Here is a 23,800-nt window from a genome sequence, read left to right on the forward strand (position 1 = left end):
TTGCAGAGAATTCTTTAGTCAGTCACTTGGCAAAACAAACTTAACTTAAACTGCTACTTTCTATTCCCGCCCACGTATTAGGCTTAGGTCAGGTACATCTGGGGTAGGCGTAGTTAGAAACACCAGTTGAGTACGATTAGTCAAATGTATATGTGTATGTATCTATTTTATCCATTTTAACCCATCATATGGCTTAGAAACCATATCAATGTTTTTACAGTATTATTTTATACTTCTGCTTTTAATGTATGCACTTTACTTAACCATAAGTATTGCAATAATATCGATCCATTTCTCTTGTATGAGAAAAGAGACTGATCAATAAATAACATCTTTTATTGAACACGCCCGTCTCTTCCTTTTCTCTACAATCTGGTGAGACTAAGAATGCACGTACTGACTGAGTAAAATAAGTCGTCTTTTGTTTTCACACGACTCTAGAGATACACTCTTGATTAGGGGAGAGCAAAGTTGTCATGTTCTATGGTTGTCAGAAACTAAATCCCTTCTTGTCTATCCAGGGAGGTTCAACTCCTCCTTGCTTATTCGAGAAAGTTTCTAGTGAACTCTGAGCTAGCTGGCAAACCCAAAACTTTAAGTCTAATATCGACAATAGAAGACCTAGTTAACGTCTGGTCTAGGCCTATACTATTGAAGGTATTATTCCAATGCGCAGAGCCTATTGGGATAATAGGAACTACACTACAACATCGGATTCGAAGAAGAAAAAAAGTGTCGAGGACCCTGCGAGGTCAAAAATGAAGGGGGTCGAGCCAAAGATCGGTGCGCGAAAGTCCATCACAAAAGTCAAGCACGTCGAACCGACGAGGTCGACAGACAGCGACACAAACAAGGGACTCGAGTCTCGGAGGGTTCTCGATCCGAAGCAACGAGTCGACAGGCTACAGCTCGTCAAAGCCCTCGAGCCGAAACCCAAAGGCGCCTCCAAGGAGCACGTCGAACCGAGGCAAAAGAGCGCGCCTCCGACGCAACAAGCACCGAAGTCAACGCAGGGCCAAATGCATAATGACGAAAGGGCAAAGTCGGTCGGACCTCTATCGACCCCGGCCCCGAAAAAGGTCAGTCTGTCTAAAGACTCTATGCCACTGATAAAATTCAGACTGCCCCCGACTGCACGCCCTAAGGCGCTCGATCCGAAAACCGTGATCGAGACACCCAAGACTGTGTCAATGGGAAAAAGGAGTCATCCTCTAGAAGAGGACATTATATACCAAGAGCCCTCCTATGATGATCGGTCAAAGCTATATATCGACTCCGAATCTGGCAGACTTACCCTTTATCAAAGGAAGATCAGGTCGGAAAATCCTCTGGAATCATATAAAATTCCACTCAAAAAGAAAAGGGATTCTTCTACATCGCCTGTCCTTTTTGAGACTGTAAGCCACCATGGCCAAGACACTTCTGCATACTCACCCACACGCACTACTGAGGATATGGGGTATGACTATAATGAACAATATGATTACCCTGCGGACACGGATCAGGATGACCAGACTCAAGCCTGGGCAGACCCTATTGACCCGGGTGAGTCAGACTATTCCTGATACTCCTTCTTATCCTGTCAAAACTTCACCAACAGAAGATACAGCTGCGTTTAACGCATTAATAGAAAGGGCAGCACTGAATCATGATGTGGAAATGCATGCTGACCCAATTGAAGAGGACTTCTTGTTTGACACTTTCTCCACTTCAGAGAATCAGTTAAAACATTTCCAATGTTGAAAGGTGTTCTTAAACACGCAGGAGACATTTTCAAAGAAACCACAAGAGCAAGGGTTGTTAAACCCAGAATTGAAAGAAAATACAGACCGGCGCCTGTGGACCCTACATACATTAAGGGACAGCTGCCTTTGGACTCTTTGGTGGTATCAAATGCTCGTAAGCGTGCCAACTCACAAACTACTGGTGATGCTCCTCCTCCAGACAAGGAGTCTAAAATATTAGAAGCATCTGGGAAAAGGGTAGCTGCTCAAGCAGCTAATATCTGGAGAATTTCAAATACACAGGCCCTATTAGCCAGATACGATAGGGCGCATTATGACACACTAGAGCAACTGCTACAACATTTGCCTGATGCCTACAAAGAGGGAGCAGAAACACTGATACAAGAAGGGAAACTGATATCCAACGCATCCATTAAATGTGCGCTTGACGCAGCAGACACCGCAGCCAGGGCCATCAACAGAAGTGTCATGCTCAGGAGACATGCTTGGTTGCGCATCTCTGGGTTCAAACCTGAGATTCAAACCACATTATTAAATCAGCCTGTGAACCCTGATTTTTTTTATTTGGTCCTGATGTGGACACAATCTTAGAGAAGATTAAAAAAGACACAGAGACAGCCAAATCTATGGGTGCCTTGCAGTCACAACAATTCAGAGGCGGCTCCTTTCGTCGCTCCGGTAACAGAGGAGCTACAAGAGGCCAGGCATCCCAGCAGACTCCATACAATAAAGGGAGCACGCAAACCACCTATAATAAGAACAATAGAGGTGGATACCGTGGCAACAGCAGCAAGGGCAGAGGACGAGGGAATAACAACACCAGATCCTCTGCCAATACTAAACAGTGACACCTTGTCACTGCCCCCGGACCATGTAACACCAGTCGGGGGCAGATTACAACAGTTCCTGCCAGTGTGGGAGAGCATTACCACAGACAGGGGGGTGAGACAATTTATTCAGTACGGCTATTGTCTAAAGCTAACCTCCACTCCACCCAACATACCTCCAAGACACCGTCCTATGTCCGCAGAGCACATAGACTTATTGCAGCAGGAAGTCATCAGCATGCTGCAAAAAGGGCCATAGAACTCGTCCCTATACAGCAACAGGGTGCAGGGGTGTACTCGCTGTACTTCTTAATCCCCAAAAAGGACGGGTCTCTCAGGCCAATACTGGACCTCAGGCCCCTAAACCAATACATCTTGTCAGAACACTTTCACATGCTCACTTTACAGCAGGTTCTACCATTACTCAGTCAGGGAGACTTCCTTGCAACACTAGACCTAAAGGATGCGTATTTCCACATACCAATACATCCAGCACACAGGAAGTATCTCAGGTTTACCATACAAAATCAGCACTACCAGTTCAAAGTACTGCCTTTCGGGGTGACAACTGCCCCAAGGGTGTTTACCAAGTGCCTAGCGACGGTAGCGGCGCACCTACGGAGAAACCATATTCACGTCTACCCCTATCTGGACGACTGGCTTATCCAAGCAAAGTCAGCCCAGCAATGTGCCGACCACATGTCCCGCACTATTCACTTCCTACACAGCCTCGGATTCTCATTAAACTACACAAAGTCTCATCTCCAACCCGCACACGTACAACAGTACCTGGGAGCGACAATAGACACTCTGGCAGCGAAGGCACAGCCAAAACTCAGCAAGAATCAACAGCATTCAATCACTGATTCAGGGATTCAGACCCCAACACTCTCTCCCGGCACGGGTGTTTATGCAGTTGATAGGCATGATGGCCTCCTGCATCTTCATAGTCCCTCACGCGAGACTACACATGCGTCTGCTTCAGGAGTGCTTAGCACAGCAGTGGAACCAGGCTCAAGGACAATTAAAAGACCTAGTGTTGGTGACCGGTCGCGCATACAACTCTCTGCAAAACCTTTGCAGGGGTCGACCGTTCCAAGAGCCTGTGCCACAAATAGTGCTGACGACGGACGCATCTCTCCTGGGATGGGGAGCGCATGACCTCCATTACACAGTGCAGGGGCTATGGGCGACACAGCAAAAGAAGATGCACATCAACCTGCTAGAACTGATGGCAATCTTCATGGCAATGAAGGCGTTCAAGGTACATTTGTACAACAAAGTCGTGTTGATCCGGACGGACAACATGACAGCCATGTACTACATACAGAAGCAGGGAGGGACACACTCTCCACAGTTGTCACATCTAGCTCAAAGCATGTGGAAGTGGGCCATTCAGAGAAACATCTTCCTCATGGCGGAACACCTCCCAGGCAAGGACAACCAGATGGCGGATCTGCTCAGCAGACACAGCCACCAGATGCACGAGTGGGAGATACATCCCTCAGTGCTGCAACCGTACTTCCAGCAGTGGGGTCACCCAGAGATAGACCTGTTCGCCACAAGGGAAAACGCAAAATGCCAAAGCTTTGCCGCCAGGTTTCCACATCCGCAGTCTTAGGGCAATGCGAAATGGATGAACTGGTCAGGCAAGTTTGAGTACGCTTTTCCCCCAGCCCCGCTCATACCACTAGTGGTACGCATTCTGCGACAACACTCAATGACACTCATCCTAGTTGCTCCAACGTGGGCAAGGCAACCATGGTACACCACGTTCCTAGAACTTTCCGTGGCGCCTCATCAAAGGCTGAGATTAACACCCAGTCTTTTAATGCAGAGCCATGGCGACATTCAGCACCCAGATCCGCAACAGTTGAACCTTGCGATCTGGCTCTTGAAGTCCTAGAGTTTGATAACCTGAACTTGCCTCCTGACTGTATGAATATTATCAAAGAGGCAAGAAGACCTACAACCAGAGCATGCTATGTGGCGAAGTGGAAACGATTTGTCATCTATTGTAACAATAATGACATAAATCCGCTAGATGCATCTACTTAAAACATCATAGGTTACCTGTTGCATTTGCACAGATGCAATCTGGCTTACAGTTCCATACGTATACATTTAGCTGCGGTGGCAGCTTATCTTCAGAACAGGCAACACCTTTCACTCTTCAGAGTACCTGATATTAAAGCTTTCATGGAGGGACTCAAACGAGTGATTCCTCCAAGACACCCACCTTCGCCTGTCTGGAACCTGAACGTAGTTCTAACCAGACTGATGGGACCACCTTTTGATCCTCTACACTCGTGTGAGATACAATTCCTAACGTGGAAAGTGGCTTTTCTAGTAGCGATTACATCCCTTAGAAGAGTTAGTGAGCTGCAAGCTCTAACTATTCAGGAGCCATTCATACAAATTCATGCAAATAGGGTTGTGCTACGAACAAACCCTAAATTTATGCCGAAGGTGGTATCCCAGTTTCACATCAATCAAGCTATAGAACTGCCAGTGTTCTTCCCAAATCCAGATTCAGTGGCAGAAAGAGCTCTACATACCCTAGACGTTAAGAGAGCTCTCCTGCACAATATAGACAGGACAAAACTTTTCAGAAAAACTAAGCAACTGTTTGTTGCCTTTTCACCACAGCACAAAGGCAACCCCATTTCCAAATCGGGTATATCCAGATGGATTGTTTTTTTTGTTTTTTTGTTTTTTGTTTTGAAAACCTTTATTTATCTTATGCATAGTACACAGCGTCTGCCTACAACCACTACGGGCCGGCCGCTATGACAATCAACAACATTCCAGGTCGTCTTACTATGCGGAAAAGCTAAAAATAAGAGCGCTACAGTGTATTAGCAGCAGACATAAGAAGAATAACGTAGGTTTCATTTTATAAATTTAAAGAGGTGTCATACATTCAGACCAGACAACCGAAAGGGCGAGCCATACGACATAGTATCAACTAAAGGAGCAGCAATAGTTAGGATTTGTGCGTTGAACATTGTAGGCAGGATACATAAACACTATACTTCATTCCGCGCCAGTCAGTGCCCACCCAGTCAATATATCACTGCAGGATTTATTTGCAAACTTAACCACTATATAGCAGGACGTGAGAGGGCACATTCTTACAGCAGGAAGAAAGGATCCAGTGTCATACAATAAAGCGAGTTTTACGTGGAACAAGCCATGTAGGAGGATACAGGCCCTCTAAGAAATATAATCGGGAAGTGAAAACAGGATATGCGAGCATTCAATGGCTGTGTACTAATATCAACGCCGTACACACAAAATCCAATAAACAGTGCAAACAACATAAGCACAGAGTGCTAAATCCTACCCAAAAGGAACACCACCCGACCCCCCGTCTGATCTAAAATATACGAAAAAATGAGAAAGGAAAAAGAAATAAAGAAATATAAAAGGAGAAACACAATCATGCAAGATGGGCGCCACCCCGGGCCAGGCATCCCGCGGCTAATAATACAGAAGAAAGTAGAGAGCTGGCGAGAAGAAGGGTATGGCAGTCGCGACGGAGCATCGAAACAGATAAAAGTGGCATAGCGACAGACCTCAACCCACTCATGCCAGAGAAGCGAGGACAGAAGCGGCACCGCTATAAAGGGATAGAAGAGGGCCATAGAACCAAAAAAGAAACATCTGAAAGACCCCGCCCACCCGTCCCACCCCGCACCCCTGCAGAAGGCTACGGCCTACCCTCCCAACAGCGTGCCTGTCGCCCTAATCCGAAACCCGAAACATAGTAAAGAAAGTAGAATAAGGAGACAAAAAGAAGGAGGAAAGGGAATATGAAACAAAAATAAGATGTGAGGGAGGAGCCAGAGGATATGAACAAACACACTCGGCTACGACCCTCCCCCGACCAGCAAATGAATAATTATCAAAGCAATGCTACACCTTCACATACAGCAAAAACCCGCAAGGGGGGGGGGGGGGGGAGGGGGGGAAATTTTAACGTTTAACAATGTTGAGAGTACAAGCATCAGTGCAACGGACAGGTAAACCAGCAGTCTATCAGTGTCTTGCAACTTACCCCCAGCCCTTCCTAATCACGAAACCAACCCAATAAAGGATAACATGGAGCGGACCACCCAGCACAGAATAATCATAATGTTGACCAGGGTTACGGCAGTGATGTAGAGTAGGGAGAGCCACCATACTAATGGAATACAAAAAGTCAATGAAGCAAGTCAATTGTAGCAGCAACGACAGGGCAAGCAAAAGCAAGCCGGAGTCCAGTTTCGCAGTTCGACAATGCAAAGGTACCCCACCAGGACAAAAGCTCGAATCCATCGAAGCGGGAGCAAACAGCGGTCCACCATAGTTCCCAATTGTCCGGGAAGGAGCAGATCTCCGCGTCGTGTGCAAGTCCTCGAAGTCCGGGCGGTGAGAAAGTGGAGGTTCAAAAGCCACCGGCCCATCAAGCGGCCGAAGAACAGCGACAGCAACTCCTGGCGCAGCCGAAGGGGGCAAAGCAATGGAGGCATCAGGACGATAGGGGTGTATAAAAGAGCGACGACCCAAAATGGCGGCGGGCCGCATGGAGTCGGTAGAAGCACCGGGGGCCAAGACAGGGCACAAGGACATCAAGGCGTCCAGGACATCTCCGAGCGTGGGCGCTCGAGCACACGCCCAGGCCTCCGCGCAATCCGGCCAGCAAGGTTCGTCGGTGCAGAGCGGATCACCCCCCACGTTGTTGGTAGCCATTTTGTGAGTTTCGCCGCCCGCACTCCTCCGTGGGCCCCCAAACAGCTCCCAAATGTAGGACTTTACAGACCTCCGGAGGCTCCCAACAACGGCCCCACCGGCACAGAACGGGCCGGCGCTCAATGGGGGGGGGGCCCCCTCCGAACAGTGGCGGGCCCCACAAGCGAGAGCCAGGCGCGGGGTCCAGGGCTGCCGAACAGAACAAAGGCGAAGGGACCCCTTCACACAGTCAGCCCCCGACACATCTCGTCCCCCTCCATCCGCACGGTCCACAAATCGGGGCCGGTTCAGGATCGCCGGGGCATACACACAACGGCTCCCACCAGTGGCTCACTCTCGCGGCCGGGGCCGGGAATCAGCACCGCCGGTCGGGTCCCACAGGCGAGGTCCCGGTCTCGAGCGCCCGGAGGCCCCAATCCCACCGAGGGCACAGCTGCGGACCCACAGCACGCAGGAGCCTCCGTACCAGACGGTGAGTAAGAGTGGGTCGTTAAATTCCAAAATCTGTAGTGAAGTATCGTCGCAGTACAGGATATATTGCAGGATATTCGAGGTTGGCCGGAGGGCCGACGGAGCCGAGCTAAAAGGCGGCCATTACGCTCTCGAGCTAGGCTCCTCCCCCCAGATGGATTGTTAAGTGCATACAAATTGGTTATCAGAAAGCGAAACGCAAGAGATGTAGCTTTAATAATATGGTCTCTTGTATCTTAGAAAGCCGTATTTATTACTTTCCTTGAAACCTAGCCTAGCGTGCACATTTTCTCATCATGGCCTTCATCCCTTAGTCCACCCCGGACCTTGGGGTCTGAGCTGAGACGAGGGCGGAGGCTTGGCTGCGCAGAAGGGGGGTTGGGGGGGGGGAAGGGGGGGAGGAATATGGGACCTGCGTTCTTCAGTGGCATTTACAAGGAGGTTAACCAAGTCTCGTTTCCCTGAATCGTATCATGTATTATTGTTGATAAGATGCTCTGTACTGTAGGGAGCTGTTCTGACACATACTCTGTAGAAGAACATGTGCAACTTCTCTGCTTGGCGGCTAGATGTAAACAGTAGCCCGTGACCTCTCCATGACCCTTTCGGCTGTGGAGTTGTATTCGTTTAATTTCGGTGGTGTTTGTGAGTCGCTGCCTCCCACTGATAGGTGCTGTGTTCTTTCAGTTAACTACTGTGCCTGATGGGGTCGATCTGTCCCCTATGCAGGGGGGCAGTGGGAGGGGTTAGGAACATGTTTCCAAGTGTCTTATATGGACATGCCGGGTACAGAGTAGCTGCACTTTGGTTTCTTAAAGGGGGAGTAAGTAGCACAACTCAGCAGGAGTGCTGTACTTTTAACAGGCAGTGCTAGCATTTCTCGGTAGGAAACGGCACTATGGGGTTGTAAGCACCTGCACCTTTAATTATATTTCCATTCCAGGGACTGGTTACCCGTAGATGCCAGGAGCGTGATTCTCGTGTGCTGTGCAGCAGCCAAGACTGAACAAGGGTGAATGCACTTTACAGTGACATTCGTTGTTCAGGTGATGTTGTATTCCGCCTTCAGCTGTTCCTCTTAGGAGTGTGGAGTCCCTCTGCCACTGCCTGCTCTGCTCCTGTAGCTCCTTGCCTGCTCCGGCTTCCCTCTTCCTACCTCTCAGCCTGCTCCCTCGCGCGTTATCTTTCTGGCTGCTCCCGCTCCTCCTGTCGCTCTTCTTACCTCTCTGCCTGCTCCGGCTCGTGCCTCTCTGCTTGTAAGGTCCCCTTTTTCTGCTTCTGCTTGTCCGCGGGGGGGCTCCAAAGATTGGGTCCAGATGTGCGCCAGCTGCAGGAGGGGTTTGTCTCCCGTCCACCCCCTCACAACCTAGCCAGCCCCCCCGCCAAAATCTGTTATGGGACACACCAGGAAGTGTGAGATATAGTTGTGCAGTGTATGGTTGGCAGTAAGGTGGGTGTGCAGTGTATGGTTGGCAGTAAGGTGGGTGTGCAGTGTATGGTTGGCAGTAAGGTGAGTGTGCAGTGTATGGTTGGCATTAAGGTGGGTGCGCAGTTTATGGTTGGCAGTAAGGTGGGTGTGCAGTGTATGATTGGCAGTAAGGTGAGTGTGCAGTGTATGGTTGGCGGTAAGGTGAGTGTGCAGTGTATGGCTGGCAGTAAGGTGGGTGTGCAGTGTATGATTGGCAGTAGGGTGTGTGTGTGGTATATGGTTGGCGGTAAGATGGGTGTGGAGTGTTTGGTTGGCAGTAAGGTGGGTGTGCACTGTATGGGTGGCAGTATGACCAGCAATATTTGCGGTTACACTGTATTAATCGCAAGTAGCAGTTCTTTGCTTTGAGCTTCAGAAGGCACGTCTTCACCTTCGAAGCGGTGTAATTAAGAGAGGCAAGCAGACAACCTTTACCCAATATCTGGCGCTCCATGTAGCGACCTCAGAAAGATGGAAGCCGGAGTCTGCCGTTCCAGAATTCGATCTCGGTGCCCAGCAGCATGCGTTCAACTCACTGAGCTGCCCTGCTGGGAATCGAAACATCGTCCACTCATAAACCAAATGTGATAGGAATGCAGTTTCCATAATCTTAAAATGCCACCCCCTTCATCCGCAGCCATATTTATAATATGCAATTTCGATGCAGGTAAATATTTTCCTTTTTCAGTCACAAGTTGTAGGTTTGTGTTTAGGGTTTGGATTGTCATTAATGGTTGTGTGCATCTGTTTGTCATGGCATGGCGGTCATGCACTCGTCAGTGGGGTTGTTTGTGAAAAGGATACTGTGCTAGAAAACAGCACCGCTTAGGACAGCTAAAACTCAGGGACATGAACGTCTGGTATTGCAGTCGTGGTGTAAATAGGGCCTTCGCAGAAATATATTTTTGACAGTAGAACGTGATGCAATCCTTTTTTAGGTTTCGCCTGGCGTTTACTGCGCAAGCAGTATTGCGCATGCGTAAAACTTTTGTAAACAAGTATGGGGCTTCGTTCCGCCTCTCTGTCCCATTGGCTAGCTCCATAAATGGAGGCTAGCCATTGGAACAGAGATGCGTCACTCATTCCCCGAGCAGATTTGTGGGCGCACCCCCCTTTGGTATGTGTTGCGTGGTTGGTGTGAAGCGGTATGCTGTGATATGGTATGTGCATTTATTCCACGTCTAGTCTACCATGTTGCGTCTGTTGCTCCACTGGTAGACTCTGGCCACTCTGGCCACCAGCTTCCCTCTGATAGCCGCTTTGTTGGATAGTTTGCAAGTTTTAATCTCTGGGCATGCTCCCTTCTGCTCTGCATTTACAGACCTCTACCTCATAGCTGCCGACTGGCCCTTGCCATAGGAAACACATTCAGTTATTGCTCGTTTTTAGTGAACAGGTGTTGCATTTTGGGACTTGTAGTTTTGCTTTCACCACTGCTTGTGTTGGTTCAAAACACCAGCATGCAAAGTGCTTTTTTGGATAAAAACCAGGGACTCGCTGAAGATACCATTCGATACACGGCCAATTGGCACACATGCCACCCTAGCAACGTTTCTCCTGATGCAAATATTGTATTTATATGGCCACTGCACCCCTTGATCGCTTTAGAATACTGTGGTTCGACCTTAAAAAAAGAATGCCTAGAAAAAATGACGAGTACGGTGTACTTTTAGGGAAATTTGCCACTGCTCGTTTGACCTGAAATGGACCCATTAACTTATTTTGCATTGGGAGGCTGGCGGCGGGGTCACAGAGACTTCCAATCCCCAAACGAGAAAGGTGAGGTCACGCGCTAGTGGTAAGGTCCCAGTAGTTCATTTTTACATGGCGTGCACTTTTTAGAGGTGTAGGAATGAATATGCAAATCCCGTTCAAGTGTTCTATAAACTGGTGTTTTAAAAAAAATATTCTTGAAAAGTAATTACATAATTTACGCTTTGTGCCTCGTGCACGTGTGATCACTTTGAAACGATATAACCTAGGTACACCTAAGGAATGTAAATCAGTTTTAGGTACCCCGTGGCGGATGCCCTAATTAACATGGCTTCCCATATTCAACCCATTTCCGTAACTGTCATCAGCACCATATGGCATGGGCGTCTCCAGAATCGGGCACAAATGCTGCCTTAAATTGCCCATCCAATAAGCTGGCCCCTTGGGGAGGAGGCCTGTGGTGCATCGCCAGCTCTGAAGAGAGCCTCGCATAATCACCTCATTGAGACGACAAAGGCACTCCCTGGCATCAAAGCTCAGACCTGGGGGGTGGCCCCCGCCTGAGCCGTCTCCAGCTGACGCGCAGGCCGGGCCTCCGAGGGGGCAGGGCCGCACGCATCAGCAACAGAGAGCTCCGGCTCAAATTAAGCACTGTAAAGGGGCCAGAAGGACCCAGCGGGGGCAGATTCTGAGTCTTAGTGGGACATAAAATCACCTATAATGTTCACACTAGCTGCGCGCGGAGACAATGCAGGCCTCGGAGCACTTGAAAGCAGCCTCCCCGGGGAGGGGTGGAAGTGACTTAGACCTCAGAGACCCTCTTATCCCACCTGAGCGCTGTCAGGGGTCGCTCTTCATCGGTGACAGGTGGGCTGGGGTGACTTTCAGATGCTGCAGTCAAGCAAGTAAGCATCATGCAAATCCTATATGATGTGCAAAGGGGCATAATGTTTCCCCCACAGAGGGGCCTGTGACAGGCATGTGGGTTGGGGTCTATCAGCGTCAGCTTTGATTAAAGTCGTGACTCACAATACGAGCACACATCGGGGGATGCCATAGTCTTTCCCCCTTTGCAAACCAGACCCCTTTAAAAATAATCGTAATTTAAGAGGGGGTAATTAACATCCACCCCCTTGACAACCAGCAAATGTACCACTGCCCTTTCCAGCCACCCGGAAAGGGCTCCGACTCCTGGCCATACCACTTTCCGAGAAGGACTTGTGTTACAACTTCATTTTATGACACCAGAGCAACATGCTTCCAACCCCAGTGCAATCTGGGAGTTGTAGTCTTAGTCAACATCAATGGCACAAATACACCTGGACAATCATACGTGATAGACAACACAGGGACCAGTGTGCCTTGTGCACGAATGCCATCAGCCCTTATGCAAGCAAGGAATGGGCCTCCTGGCCCCAGCTGGGTAATAAAATGTACTCATAGTAGGGATGCAGAAGGTCTCACCAACCCCTGGGTCCTGGTGCTACTGCACCTGCTACAGTACATATAGCTTTTCTCCTTCCATTATGGTGTTCAGCTGACATAGGCAAGGCCGCTGTTCTGCGAGAGACATCTTCACAACAGAGCACTAATACAGGCCAGCATTCTGCTACAAGCTACTAAACTTTGAGCAAGAACTGACGTAATATGCAAGTAGGAATAGTGGTTGTGCCACGCTCTTCTTATTTTACTCGACATTTGTGATTTACTGTTTACATTTTGTGTTTGTAGCTCCGGATTTCACCCAGTGCTCTGAAAATGGTTCCCACGCCTTCCATGGACCCATAAACTGACTTAATTTCATGTCATATTCTTGTAACACCCCAGCCTGACCTGCCCTACCACAGATTGTAAACGTTAGATAGACTTGGAATGGCACAGTATGGCATTGAGAGTGTGACAGCTTTGGTCTTCAGAGGTCTTTTATTCATAAAGGCCTTTGGTACTTTCTATCCCTCCTAAGGGTCAATGTCCTGTGTCCACCCCTGGTGCAGAATGTTGGCATCCCAGTGGCTTCTGACCTTCCCTGGTACCACCGATCATCACTGTTATTAAATGAATCCTGCTTCTCCATTGATAAATCTCCACTTTATCATGTCCTTTCCTTCTGTGGTAAGTGTCTACAGTGAATGGCTTCTGGTCTCCCATCTGGCAAAAAAATGCAATGTATATAATTCTTCCAAAGTGAGCCCTTTGATGTCTCCATAGTCTGTAGGGCACTGCTGTCACTGTGCTACGTAAACTAAGGATATCCAATCCTATTTTTCCTAACTCTTTTCTCCGCCCTGCCCTGTTTGCTCAAACAAATGCAACATATATCCAAGGGGGGCTTTATCGATGACTGACATTTAGAACAACCAATGACCAAGTAAGTGTGACCCATTTAGAGTCATTCTATGTACATTGTACCATGTGGTTATCTGCAAAGCCTTCAGAACATGGGGACATCAATAAACGGCGTTAAAATTATCGCTGTTTTAGCGGCAGGAAACTGCAGCTAAAGCGATAATGGGCTTGATAAATACGCCCTTGTGAATGTTCTGGTGTGAACCTGGGCTTCTATTGGAATTCTCAAGGGCATATTAGCAAGCCCATTATCGCCGCTTTATCTGCAGTTTCCTGCCACTAAAGCGGCGATTATTGTAACGCCGTTGTTGATAATGTGCCCCATTGTTACTCAAAGGGCCATTTAAAGTAGACTTCAAAGAGCGAATTTCTGAGGGACTTGATCACAGAGGAACAGCCCCCAGAGACAGTGCCGACATGTTCGCAGGAGGATAATTCATTGTAAAACTGAACTCCCAGATTCCGTCCTAAATTGGTAGGCGGAGGGGAGTTGTCAAGGTTGTCCAGACACCAATCCGAGGCTGGAAACTGGTTATTTCCAAAACACAGAATTTCATTTGTTTCCGCATTACACTTTAGAAAATTAACATTCATCCACTTGATTACTTTGGAGAGGCAATTTTTAAAAATCTAACTTGGAACTGGAGAAGGTCTTATCAAGGGCCAGAATCAATTGGGTACCATCAGCGTAGGCCATAGTGGAGATATCAAAGGATTTAATAAGTACTATCGGGGGGACATATATACATTGAATAGAGTGGGGCTAAGGGACGAGCCCTGAGGGTCGCCATATTTGCTCATTTTTTCTTTTGTTCTAAAAGGCCCCGACATGATCACCTGCGTCCTGTTGTCTAGAAAGGATTGAAACTACGTCCAGGCACACTCTCGAATACCTATGTCAGTCGGATGTTGAAGAAGGGTATTGTAACAGATGGTGTCCAATGCTTTCAACATATCCAGAAGAATCAAAACTGCATTTTTCCACTATTTTGAATAAACTTTATGGATTTAGAGACTTCTAGAACTGTGGATTCTGTAGAGTGCCTGGATCTAAAGCCAGATTGGAAAAAAATAAGAATGTTATGCGATTACAGGAAATCCACAAATCCCTTTTATTTACGTTTTAAAAACCAAAACACAAATAAAAGTCATTGTCATTTACAATGCCAATAGCTCTAACTTTTCCAAAGGCGAAACCATTGCATTGTAAATGCTTGTTTGTAGTTTGGGGTCACCCGTTCAAAATGCCCGCTTATTGTCTTCATTCCTCAAATGATGAAGTGGCAAAAGCAAGAAACCTAATATGAACATTCGGACTATCCCAAAACAATTTATAGCACACTAAACCTAACCTGAAAATTGCAAGATGCGATATTTATTATTATGACATTGTTCACTAAATTCCAAGAAATGGAAGAAGAGATGTACAGAGGCTTCAATTGAAAGGTTTAACAAAAAAATGCTTTAGTGAGTATTGGAGTATTTCATAAAGAGAAAAAAAGCTTTTTAAATGAGAAGATATGTAACTAATTATTGAATAACCTTCAAAGGATGTTAAAAGCCCAGAACGCACCAACTCATCCACCTGGGCCCTGGATATCCCCAAAGGAAAATAACCTTTTATTTTATAATAAAATGGAAGAAAATTGTGGTGTCTTTGGAATGCCATTTTGTGCTTGCTCTTTGAAGCTCTCTGGTATTTTTGATCGGGTGTTGCCCCTCTCTGCTTTTGACAGCATGTTAAAAGTCGAGTCGAGTGGTTGTTTTGGTGAACTGTGATCCGGATTTCAGCACTTCAAATCCCAGTCCGGGCCTCTGTTTCCCCTTAAAGCCCCATTAACTAGCTTGGGCCTTGCCTGTTCGCTGTGGTGCCCTGGTCCTTCCTCACCTCCTGTTTGGGGTTTTGGGAATGTGTTTGGAGGAGATCACTTTACAAAAGGCGCTGCAGCCTCTGAGGGATCCCTCTAACCCAAGGCCTGCTCCCAAGTGACAGCAGGCTTTCTCGATAAAGTCAGGCCAAAGCGGGCCCTCCAACTCCCAGGGGTGCTCCCCTCCCGCTGTCCGTGTCTTTTTCCCGCCCCCTTTCGCTGATGAGGTCGCCGCTCTCGTTTCTCTTGTGCCTGGAGAGTTTGGCGGTGTATCAGGAAACTGTTGCCTTTTATGCCAGGTCCATGATGGGCAGTGGAACGAGCGCTAATGAGCCTGGGATAGATTGTTCTTGTTTCTCCTGACAGCTTATGTGTGCTGATCAGCGGCATAAGAGGTAAGTGCCGGTCTTGGGGTGGGAGGTATTTGTAGCATGTTTGTTTGTTGCTTATTGTTAGCATGCATTCCACATCACTCTAAAACACACTACCTCACAACTTTTCTCTCTATCTCTCTATCTCTCTATCTCACTAGCTCACTCTCTCTCTATCTCACTACCTCACTCTCTCTCTTTCTATCTCACTAAGTCACTTTCACTCTCTCTTTCACTACCTCACTCTCTCTCTATCTCACTACCTCACAAACTCACTCACTGTTTCTATCTCACTACCTCAGAACATCCCTCTCCCTCACTACCTCACTCTTTCACTACCTCACTCTGTCTCACTACCTCACTCTCTATCTACCTCTCTCTCACTACATAACTCTCTACCTCACTACTCCACTCTATCTCACTACCTCACTATCTCACAACTTCTCTCTCTCAAAACATCACTACCTCACTCTCTCACTACCTCACTCTCTAGCTCACAACTTCTCTCTCTCTCTCTCTAACTCACTACCTCAATCACTCTCTATCTCACTACCTCACTCTTACTAACTCACTTTCACTCTCTTTCACTACCTCTCTCTATCTCACAACATCACTCTATGCTTAAATCTCACTACCTCACAACATCCCTCTACCTCACTACCTCACTCTTTCACTACCTCACTCTCTATCTCACTACCTCACTCTCTATCTACCTCACTCTTTCTCACTACCTCATTCTCTCTCTATTTCAATATCTCTCTCTCTCTCTCTCTCTCTCTCTCTCTCTCTCTCTCTCTCTCTCTCTCTCTCTCTCTCTCTCTCTCTCTCTCTCTCTCTCTCTCTCTCTCTCTCTCTCTCTCCTAATGCAATAGGTATCACATATGCAAAGAAAAAGCAAATGCTAATAGAAATGACAATGCCATTTATTTAGGGATACAAAAAAGATAAAAAAAATAATGAGCAATACCTATAATATTGCCGAGACCATTGCATTGTAAATGCTTGTTAACATTGGGTATATCTAAAGCAACCAACAGGGTTTCTTGGAAAGGAAAGGGAAATGTTTGTTTCTTGCTGTTACATTTTTCTGCTGCTGTTTTTGGGTCATGGCAAACAGTGATGCCCGTAATGCATATACGCCACTAAATAATGAATTAACTTCTTACTAAGGTATGAGTGTATGGGGTATGAGTAAAGAGGGAGCTCTTGGTTAGTCTCCTGAAGGACAGAGAAAGATGTACCACCTGTTGTTTTTTTCTTGTATGCTGGGGTTTTTGAGGCAAGGTGCCAATTTTGAGTGGTTTCCTTTGTGTGTATTTGGTGATTTTATTCCTGAAAAAAAGTAGTCCTTTGAAGTTGTGAAGATGATAAGTTTAGTTTGTTTGCATATGTTTAGAGTAAAAGCTGTATGGGTTACAGGAGGTGATGGTGGAGTATTTGGGTCATGGTTTAAGGCTCTACATTGTGCAATGGAGGAGATGTGGGTGAATACGTGTTGTGTTGGGGTGTTAGGAGTAAGTAGGAGGATAGAGCTGGTGTTTTGTATGAACAGGGAGTGTATATTTGAAGTGATAGTTGTATAGGACAGAGTGGTGGTTTGTGCGAGAGTGAATGTTCCATTGTGTGGCAATGTAAAAATGTAAATTGATACTTGTATAGCGCACTACTCACCCGCAAGGGTCTCAAGGCGCTTGTACGAATACCGCTGTGGAACCCATCCTGGCTTTCCCTGTGAGGTGTCCACTCCTGGGCACCCCCAAGGTGGAGGCCAGGCATCCTTAGCGTTGTGGGGGCCGTTGTGGAGATTAAGCAAGCTATTGTCCAGAGTTGCAGAGTGGGACTCCATGATTGGAATAGGCACCGAGGCGAGAATTATCAGGTCCGTGGAATTTTGAGCCCAAGACCCGCCGAGGCGGGGAATTGAACCCTGGTCCCGGGCTAGACCTCTGCATCAAGGTCTGCCGCTCTAACCATTGAGCCACACTTCTCCACAATGCAGGTAGATGGGTGTATAGATGTGGTTTTGAGGTTTTGGAGTGGTTGTTGAGGCTTTGAAATCGGGTTAGTTTGTTTGTTGTAAATAAGCAATGTGCATTTGCTAAGACTGTGTTATGTTTGAGGATGTATATGGATTAAGGTGGTGTCTGATAAGTGTAAAAAAGGGCAACATCTCTGACCCTAGGCCTGGCCCGACCCAAACACGCAACTGCCTGTGTCCTCTTTGCCCTTAGCCTCACTGGGCTGAGAAGCTCTAAGTTTAATAACCCTAGATCAGGTGACACAGTACCAATGGGAAAACTAACCAATCAGAATGCTAGCACTAAACCTTAGCAGCAGTAGGAGCTCTGGCCCTATTAACCTATCGGAACTCAAACCCTATGCCCTAGGTCCAGCAGAAACCCTAGCCCTGAGTACCAATCTGAATCCTAGCCCTATCAGAACTCGAACCCTAAGCCGGAGGTTCAATAGAAACCCTAAGCCCTTGGTCCAATATCTTCAAAGTTCTTCAAAAAAGTGCAATAAGTAATACAGAGAGGTAATAGTAGACTTCTGAACTGCCTGCTCCTGCCATTGACTTTCATGTATTGTTCATGATTTGCCAATGCGTTAATATGCCAAGGCATTTGACGGATGGTTAAATTGTCTCATGCTGCTAACATTAGGCTTTGATCATGGGGCATCAAGTAATCATTTTGTTAGAATTCAGATGCAGTATATTCTGTATCTTGTAATATTTTGCTGACACAACATTTTAATTGCTGATTTAATTTTTTTGTGTTTGGTAAGTGTTTTTTGTTTGGATGCCTCAGCTTACCCTAACACACAGTCCTATTTATGGTTGCATTTGCATTTTAATTTGTTTTACAGTGCTGTCATAATAACATTGTGACACAGATTTTAATGTTTACAAAGTAAAGATCTGTGTGCACATGGAATTTAGTAAAGATGCAATGAATACCAACCATCTGTCTAAAGCATCTACTATTCAATATATTTCATTACTGGTCTGTTATATTCACCACTTATAACTCTAATTATATCTTCAGACTCATTTTCACAACTTTTTGTTTTTATGGGTACAGCTTAATTTTGTTAATCTAATTTAGCAGGGTTTATAATTCCTTAGCATTAGTAGCCCAAGTTATAATTTCATTGTTTGATTGTATTTTCTAGTATAAATAGATCCACAAATCAAAGTTTGCAAAAGCCTAGTCTGAGATCAATGTCTGGATTGTGGAATTAGCCTGTGAATACTATGCAGCTGTTCAATGCCTTCTTTTTTGTGCCACATGCTGTAACAAGCTGCATGAACATGAGACCTGGTCATTTACTTCTTGCATGAACTCTTCTGTTTAAGCAGTACGACAAGGGTCACAGTTTGTGATATGTCACTGATAAACCTATTTTTAATTTTGTTCACAGCTCATTCAGTTCCTGATTTCTTTGGTGCAGTCCAATAGGATATTGGGAGTGAAAAGAAAAATGTAAGTCCAGACACATCTCTACTCCTCCTCTTTACTGGGTGTGGTGTTGGCAACAGTTCCTACCTGCATCTTAGGCATTACAATACCCTCAAATGTAAAGTAGTTGAATGTGCTGTTAGGACAATCCTGCTTGCGTCCTTTCCGTTTATTTGCTTGATCTTCCCCACATCCAATCTGCCTCCTTTGGTTTCAGCATTTTGGCAGCCGTTGAGGTTTAGTACATATTTGCACTCCATTTCTTTGCTGCATATTCATCCTTACATATTCACTATTCTTCCTCTCTGTTCTTTTCTTGTACCCCTCTTTTTGGGTCCTTCATGTAAGCCATTTCATTTGTGCTGCCTTGATTCTGTGGTTCTTTGCTGCTTCAAAACTTTTTGACACTTGATAAACATCCTCATGTATGTAGCTTCATGCAAATCTCATAGATAAATACAGATGCTTCACCAATACTGTGGCTGTGTGACATGTGTGGTGCAGCTTGTCCTTTCAGAAACGTTACAGACTCCCTGGTACTGTGTGTTTGACCTGAACATACTTAGGAGCTAAGTGGGCTGCTTCAAATGGCTTAATTCAATTGCATTTGTATAACTTTTTTTTAAATTAAACTTTTTATTGAAATTTCGACAGATCAACATACAGCGTATATCCTTTAACATATGCATCACCCACAACGTACATATGTAGAAACCAGTAAAGTACAGTTACTGTGTAAAAGCATCTCTGTACATATCCAAGCAAATACGTTAAATCACCAAAACTCCTCCCAACCCTCCCACCTCCCCCCAAACCCCAACCAGGTTTGTATAACTTACACTCTGCAATGCATGGGAGACTAACAAATAAACACCAGGATCTGAAGTGTAGAACGTCTTTACAACTTAAATCTGCTTCTTCACACATAAAGACCCAGGAAGATATTTTGATTTATCTTCATTATCTAACCAGAAAACTTATGCTTAATAGCTAGCCTCCACTCTAAGCTACAGTAGGAGATCCTGGGCAAACAACTTTGACGCTATACTTGCGGGCAAACACATTTATGTATTTACCTCATTCTTCTGTATGCTTGGAAGCAAAGCATTAATCTGATATCATTTACTAAAGTGAAACACAAGTGATAAAATGTTGTTTGTTTTTTAACAAGGATTCACAGATTTTTACTTAACCTCTGTTGTGGGACTGAGATAATGGGTCTTCCGATAACTTGATTTGTGCCTTACCTCGTAGGGCCATGCAAGACACGCCGCCTTTCTTTGCTCTCCATATTAATTTGGTAGCTTGCCTAGTTTTAGACCAAAAGAGCGTACACTAACAAACTATGTGACACAAGCTCCCATATTTTCCAAGTCACACTGTCATCCAGTCCCAACCTTTAGTCAATAGTAGTTTGCGTGCCGGGATTTAGAAGGTGATTCTGATAAAATAACAAAAGTCCAAGAATGAAAAACACTGTTAGCGAAGTATCGCATGACATTTGATTTCTGAGCAGCAGTGTGATTAACGTTTGTTTTTGCATCTAAAACAAAATGTCACAGTTTTGACAAGACCACTTTGTAAAAATAAAAAAGAAGAAATTGCAGATAGTCTTCTTATTTGGGTTTTTAAAGCTAATCCTCGTTTAACAAATGTTTGGAACAATTTAAAACAATTGAGCAGGGGTGTGGCCAAGATGGCGGCGAGGTATGACGCGACTATCTGGGCTCCCCCTCGCCGTCCGCCGAACTAAGCGTCTCACAGCTTCTAAGGACGCCTGGATAGCTGCCTACAGTCCAGGAAGGCCTCCTTGTGACTTCTGCTCTCCTGTGCCCGCGGTGGGTAGCCGCTGACATCAAACGCTGGCGACTGAGACGGGCGAGTGTGGCCCAGCTCGAGCACCCTACGTTGCAGCAGCAGCCTTGATTTAGGGGCGGCACGCACCAGGGGCCGTCGAGTCCGGCTACTGTTACAGAGGCCTCTGCTGAACATCACGGACGACACGCGGGTCGCCGCTCACCGCTCTTGGGTGCAGGGTCGTCCATCCTGAGACCTCCTGGAGTGAGCTTCCGGACGAGTGACCACCTCGCCGATGCCGAGGTGCCACGAGAGCCGGGGGGCCCGCTTGCCGAGGCTGGCGGTGTCCGACCCCCCCCCCCCACCTAGTTTGCGGCGGCGGTCTTGACCCGGCGGCACAGTAAGTGCTCAAGGAGGTGGCTGCGATCAGCCCTGCGATCCTGGCGGGGGTGTAACATCGCAGAGCCGGCAGGAGACTGCAGTGAGGGGACCTGGGAGGCCTACAGAGCCTACATCTGCCCGCAGTGTTGCTCGGCGCTGGGACCAGCATATACATAGCCCAGCCGGGCGGACTGCTACACTGCTCAGGTGAGCGCCGCGAGTGGACTCCTGGGACGGGGAGCAGTGGCTCCGCCAGGAGGGGGCCCTCCTGTGCTATACCTTAGCGCCTGGATCACAATACGGCCCCGGCCTCAATTCTGAGTTGGGCGACTGGCCGCTTTTGGCACCGGACCCAGAGGGGGCGGAGAACTCACCCATAGTGCCGAGCGGTTCCGACGGAGGCTGATGGTCATTGGAGGTGGCTAACCCTGGGCTACTTGGGACGACTGCGGGCCCATCAGTGGAACCGGAGACTTTTCACAGCCACTGCCTATCCCCGCATGAGAGTAGAGGCCGGTCTGGACCGGCGGCCTGGTCCCATCAGAGACCACGCATAGTACCACCCCGGTGAGGTGGTAATCCACTCATACTTCCCGGAGCGGTCGGGCCTTCTCACCCTGCTTCGAGGCCTACAGCCACAGGCCTCCCTCGCACAACGGCAACCTGCACCCTGGACTGGCTTCGCATGGGGGCCTAGGACTGGCTCCGCTGCCGGGAGGCAGGAGGGACAGGACCCCGCGGCATTGGGCTGACCTCTGCGGAGCCCACTCAACAGCAACCTCGTGAGGGGCGACGAACCCCCGCATTGGGAGACTTTAGCTGCATCCGCCCGTGAGGGCAGACAGACTCACAACCAACCACGTGTGAGGCCCATACCGGATCCTCGAGGCCGGGGAGAGGCGGGGGACTGGCGCTGCTAGAAGAAGTGTCCCTGGGGATGGCCACTCAACGGAGTTCGCACGAGTATGTCCTCATCCAGGACGAGGAAACAGAACCCCCTGAAGGACATTTTTGGTAGTGCTCATTCCATTCCCAACTTGACTGCGCCACCCAAGATGGCTTCCTCACAACCACCCTCTGGTCCTGGCGACGAGCCCATTACTAAGGCCTTCTTGGAGTAGCTTTTTAACACCCTCAGATCTGACCTGCAGACGATGAAAGCAGATTTGACCGCGGAAATAAAGGAGATCCGCAGAGATGTCGATGACGTGGGAGAGCGGGTGGCTACTTTGGAAGACAAGAGAGACGCCACTGCAACAGAGATGTCCATGCTCAAACAGGAAATAATCCACCTACAAGACCAGCACCTGGATACCCAAATACACCTCGAGGACCTGGAAAACGATCCCGTAGGCACAACATCAGGATCCGGGGGGGTGAAAGCTTCAGACGACAGGAAAGACCTTCGCTTTCACAGAGGGCTTGTTCCGACACATACTAGCGGACCTTGACAGCACGGAGATTGTTCTTGACTGGGCACACCGAGTGGGCGTCCAACGCCACCCGGCAGACATATTGGTGGGTCTACAAGACTTTAAGACTAAGGAAGCCATTCTATCAAAAGCGAGAGCACTCCATCCTCTTTCCTACAAAGGTCACTCCCCGGTCCTCAACCAGGATCTAGCTTTGATCACCCTACAGCGCCGTCGCCATTTCCGCCCTGTGACGGAACACCTTGGACAACAAGGAATCCAGTACTCATGGTTTCACCCATTCCGCCTCATATTCCGTTTCAACGACAAGCTCCATCAACTGCGTTTGCTCACTGACTCTTGCCAACTCTTGGGTTTAGCCGTTCCCACTGAGGAAGAAGACCGCCAGAGCACCGGTTCAGAACCCGAAGTTAAGCCCTCTGGGTGGCAAAGCCAGGGTCGACGCCGACTGTTTCGGAAGCCAAACAAGTCTGACAATGCGAAGGGACAGCAAGATGCACTAACCTCTGCAACGGAGGCCCTGGCAGGAACCAGCCAGAATGCCGAGTGACCACATATCACGAACCCCGCTATGACGACCTCCAGGACATTCCGGGACGGCGGATACTCTTTGTGGAACTCTAATTTTTTCCCTGTTTCCCTTTTACCTGTTACAGTTGAGACCTTGTCTTTGATTGTGTTTCTTTTGGGGGTTTCTTTTAATTATGGGTTCCCCCGTCCACCTCCTTCTGTTACCAGTTTGCACTTTTTCAATCCCTGCGTCCTTCGATTATCCCACAGACACCTGCTCATCCACGTAGGCCACGGCACACACAGCAGCCCAGCCGCCACATGACTCCCTACAAGTCCTCACGCTTAACATGAGTGGGTTGAACAATCCAATTAAATGTAGAGCAGTCCTCAACTACCTTGAGCAATCCGGAGCGGACATATGCCTCATACAGGAGACGCACCTTCTCTCCAAGGATCATCATAGGTTGAAATCCCGAGCCTTCCCAACTCAGATGTTCTCTTCCAACACCTCCAAATCGGCCGGAGTAGCCATATTGGTCTCACGCTCCTTTCGGGGTATGATCCTCGAGAGAGAGAGATCGAGAGAGAGATCGAGAGAGAGAGAGAGATCGAGAGAGAGAGAGAGATCGAGAGAGAGAGAGAGATCGAGAGAGAGAGAGAGATCGAGAGAGA

General features: G+C 47.5%; 1 protein-coding gene across 2 annotated transcripts in view; it reads left to right on the forward strand.

Moving 5' to 3' along the window:
• HSF1 (heat shock transcription factor 1) overlaps window positions 1-23,800 on the forward strand; it is a 491,085-nt gene that overhangs the window by 341,422 nt on the left and 125,863 nt on the right. For both annotated transcript variants that reach the window (XM_078686503.1, XM_078686504.1), the window contains exon 6: window positions 18,967-19,028. In XM_078686503.1, the coding sequence (XP_078542629.1) occupies window positions 18,967-19,028 (62 nt within the window). The remainder of the gene's footprint in view (window positions 1-18,966; window positions 19,029-23,800) is intronic.

The sequence above is a fragment of the Lissotriton helveticus genome, chromosome 4_1 (genome assembly GCF_964261635.1).
Source record: "Lissotriton helveticus chromosome 4_1, aLisHel1.1, whole genome shotgun sequence".
NCBI lineage: Eukaryota > Metazoa > Chordata > Amphibia > Caudata > Salamandridae > Lissotriton > Lissotriton helveticus.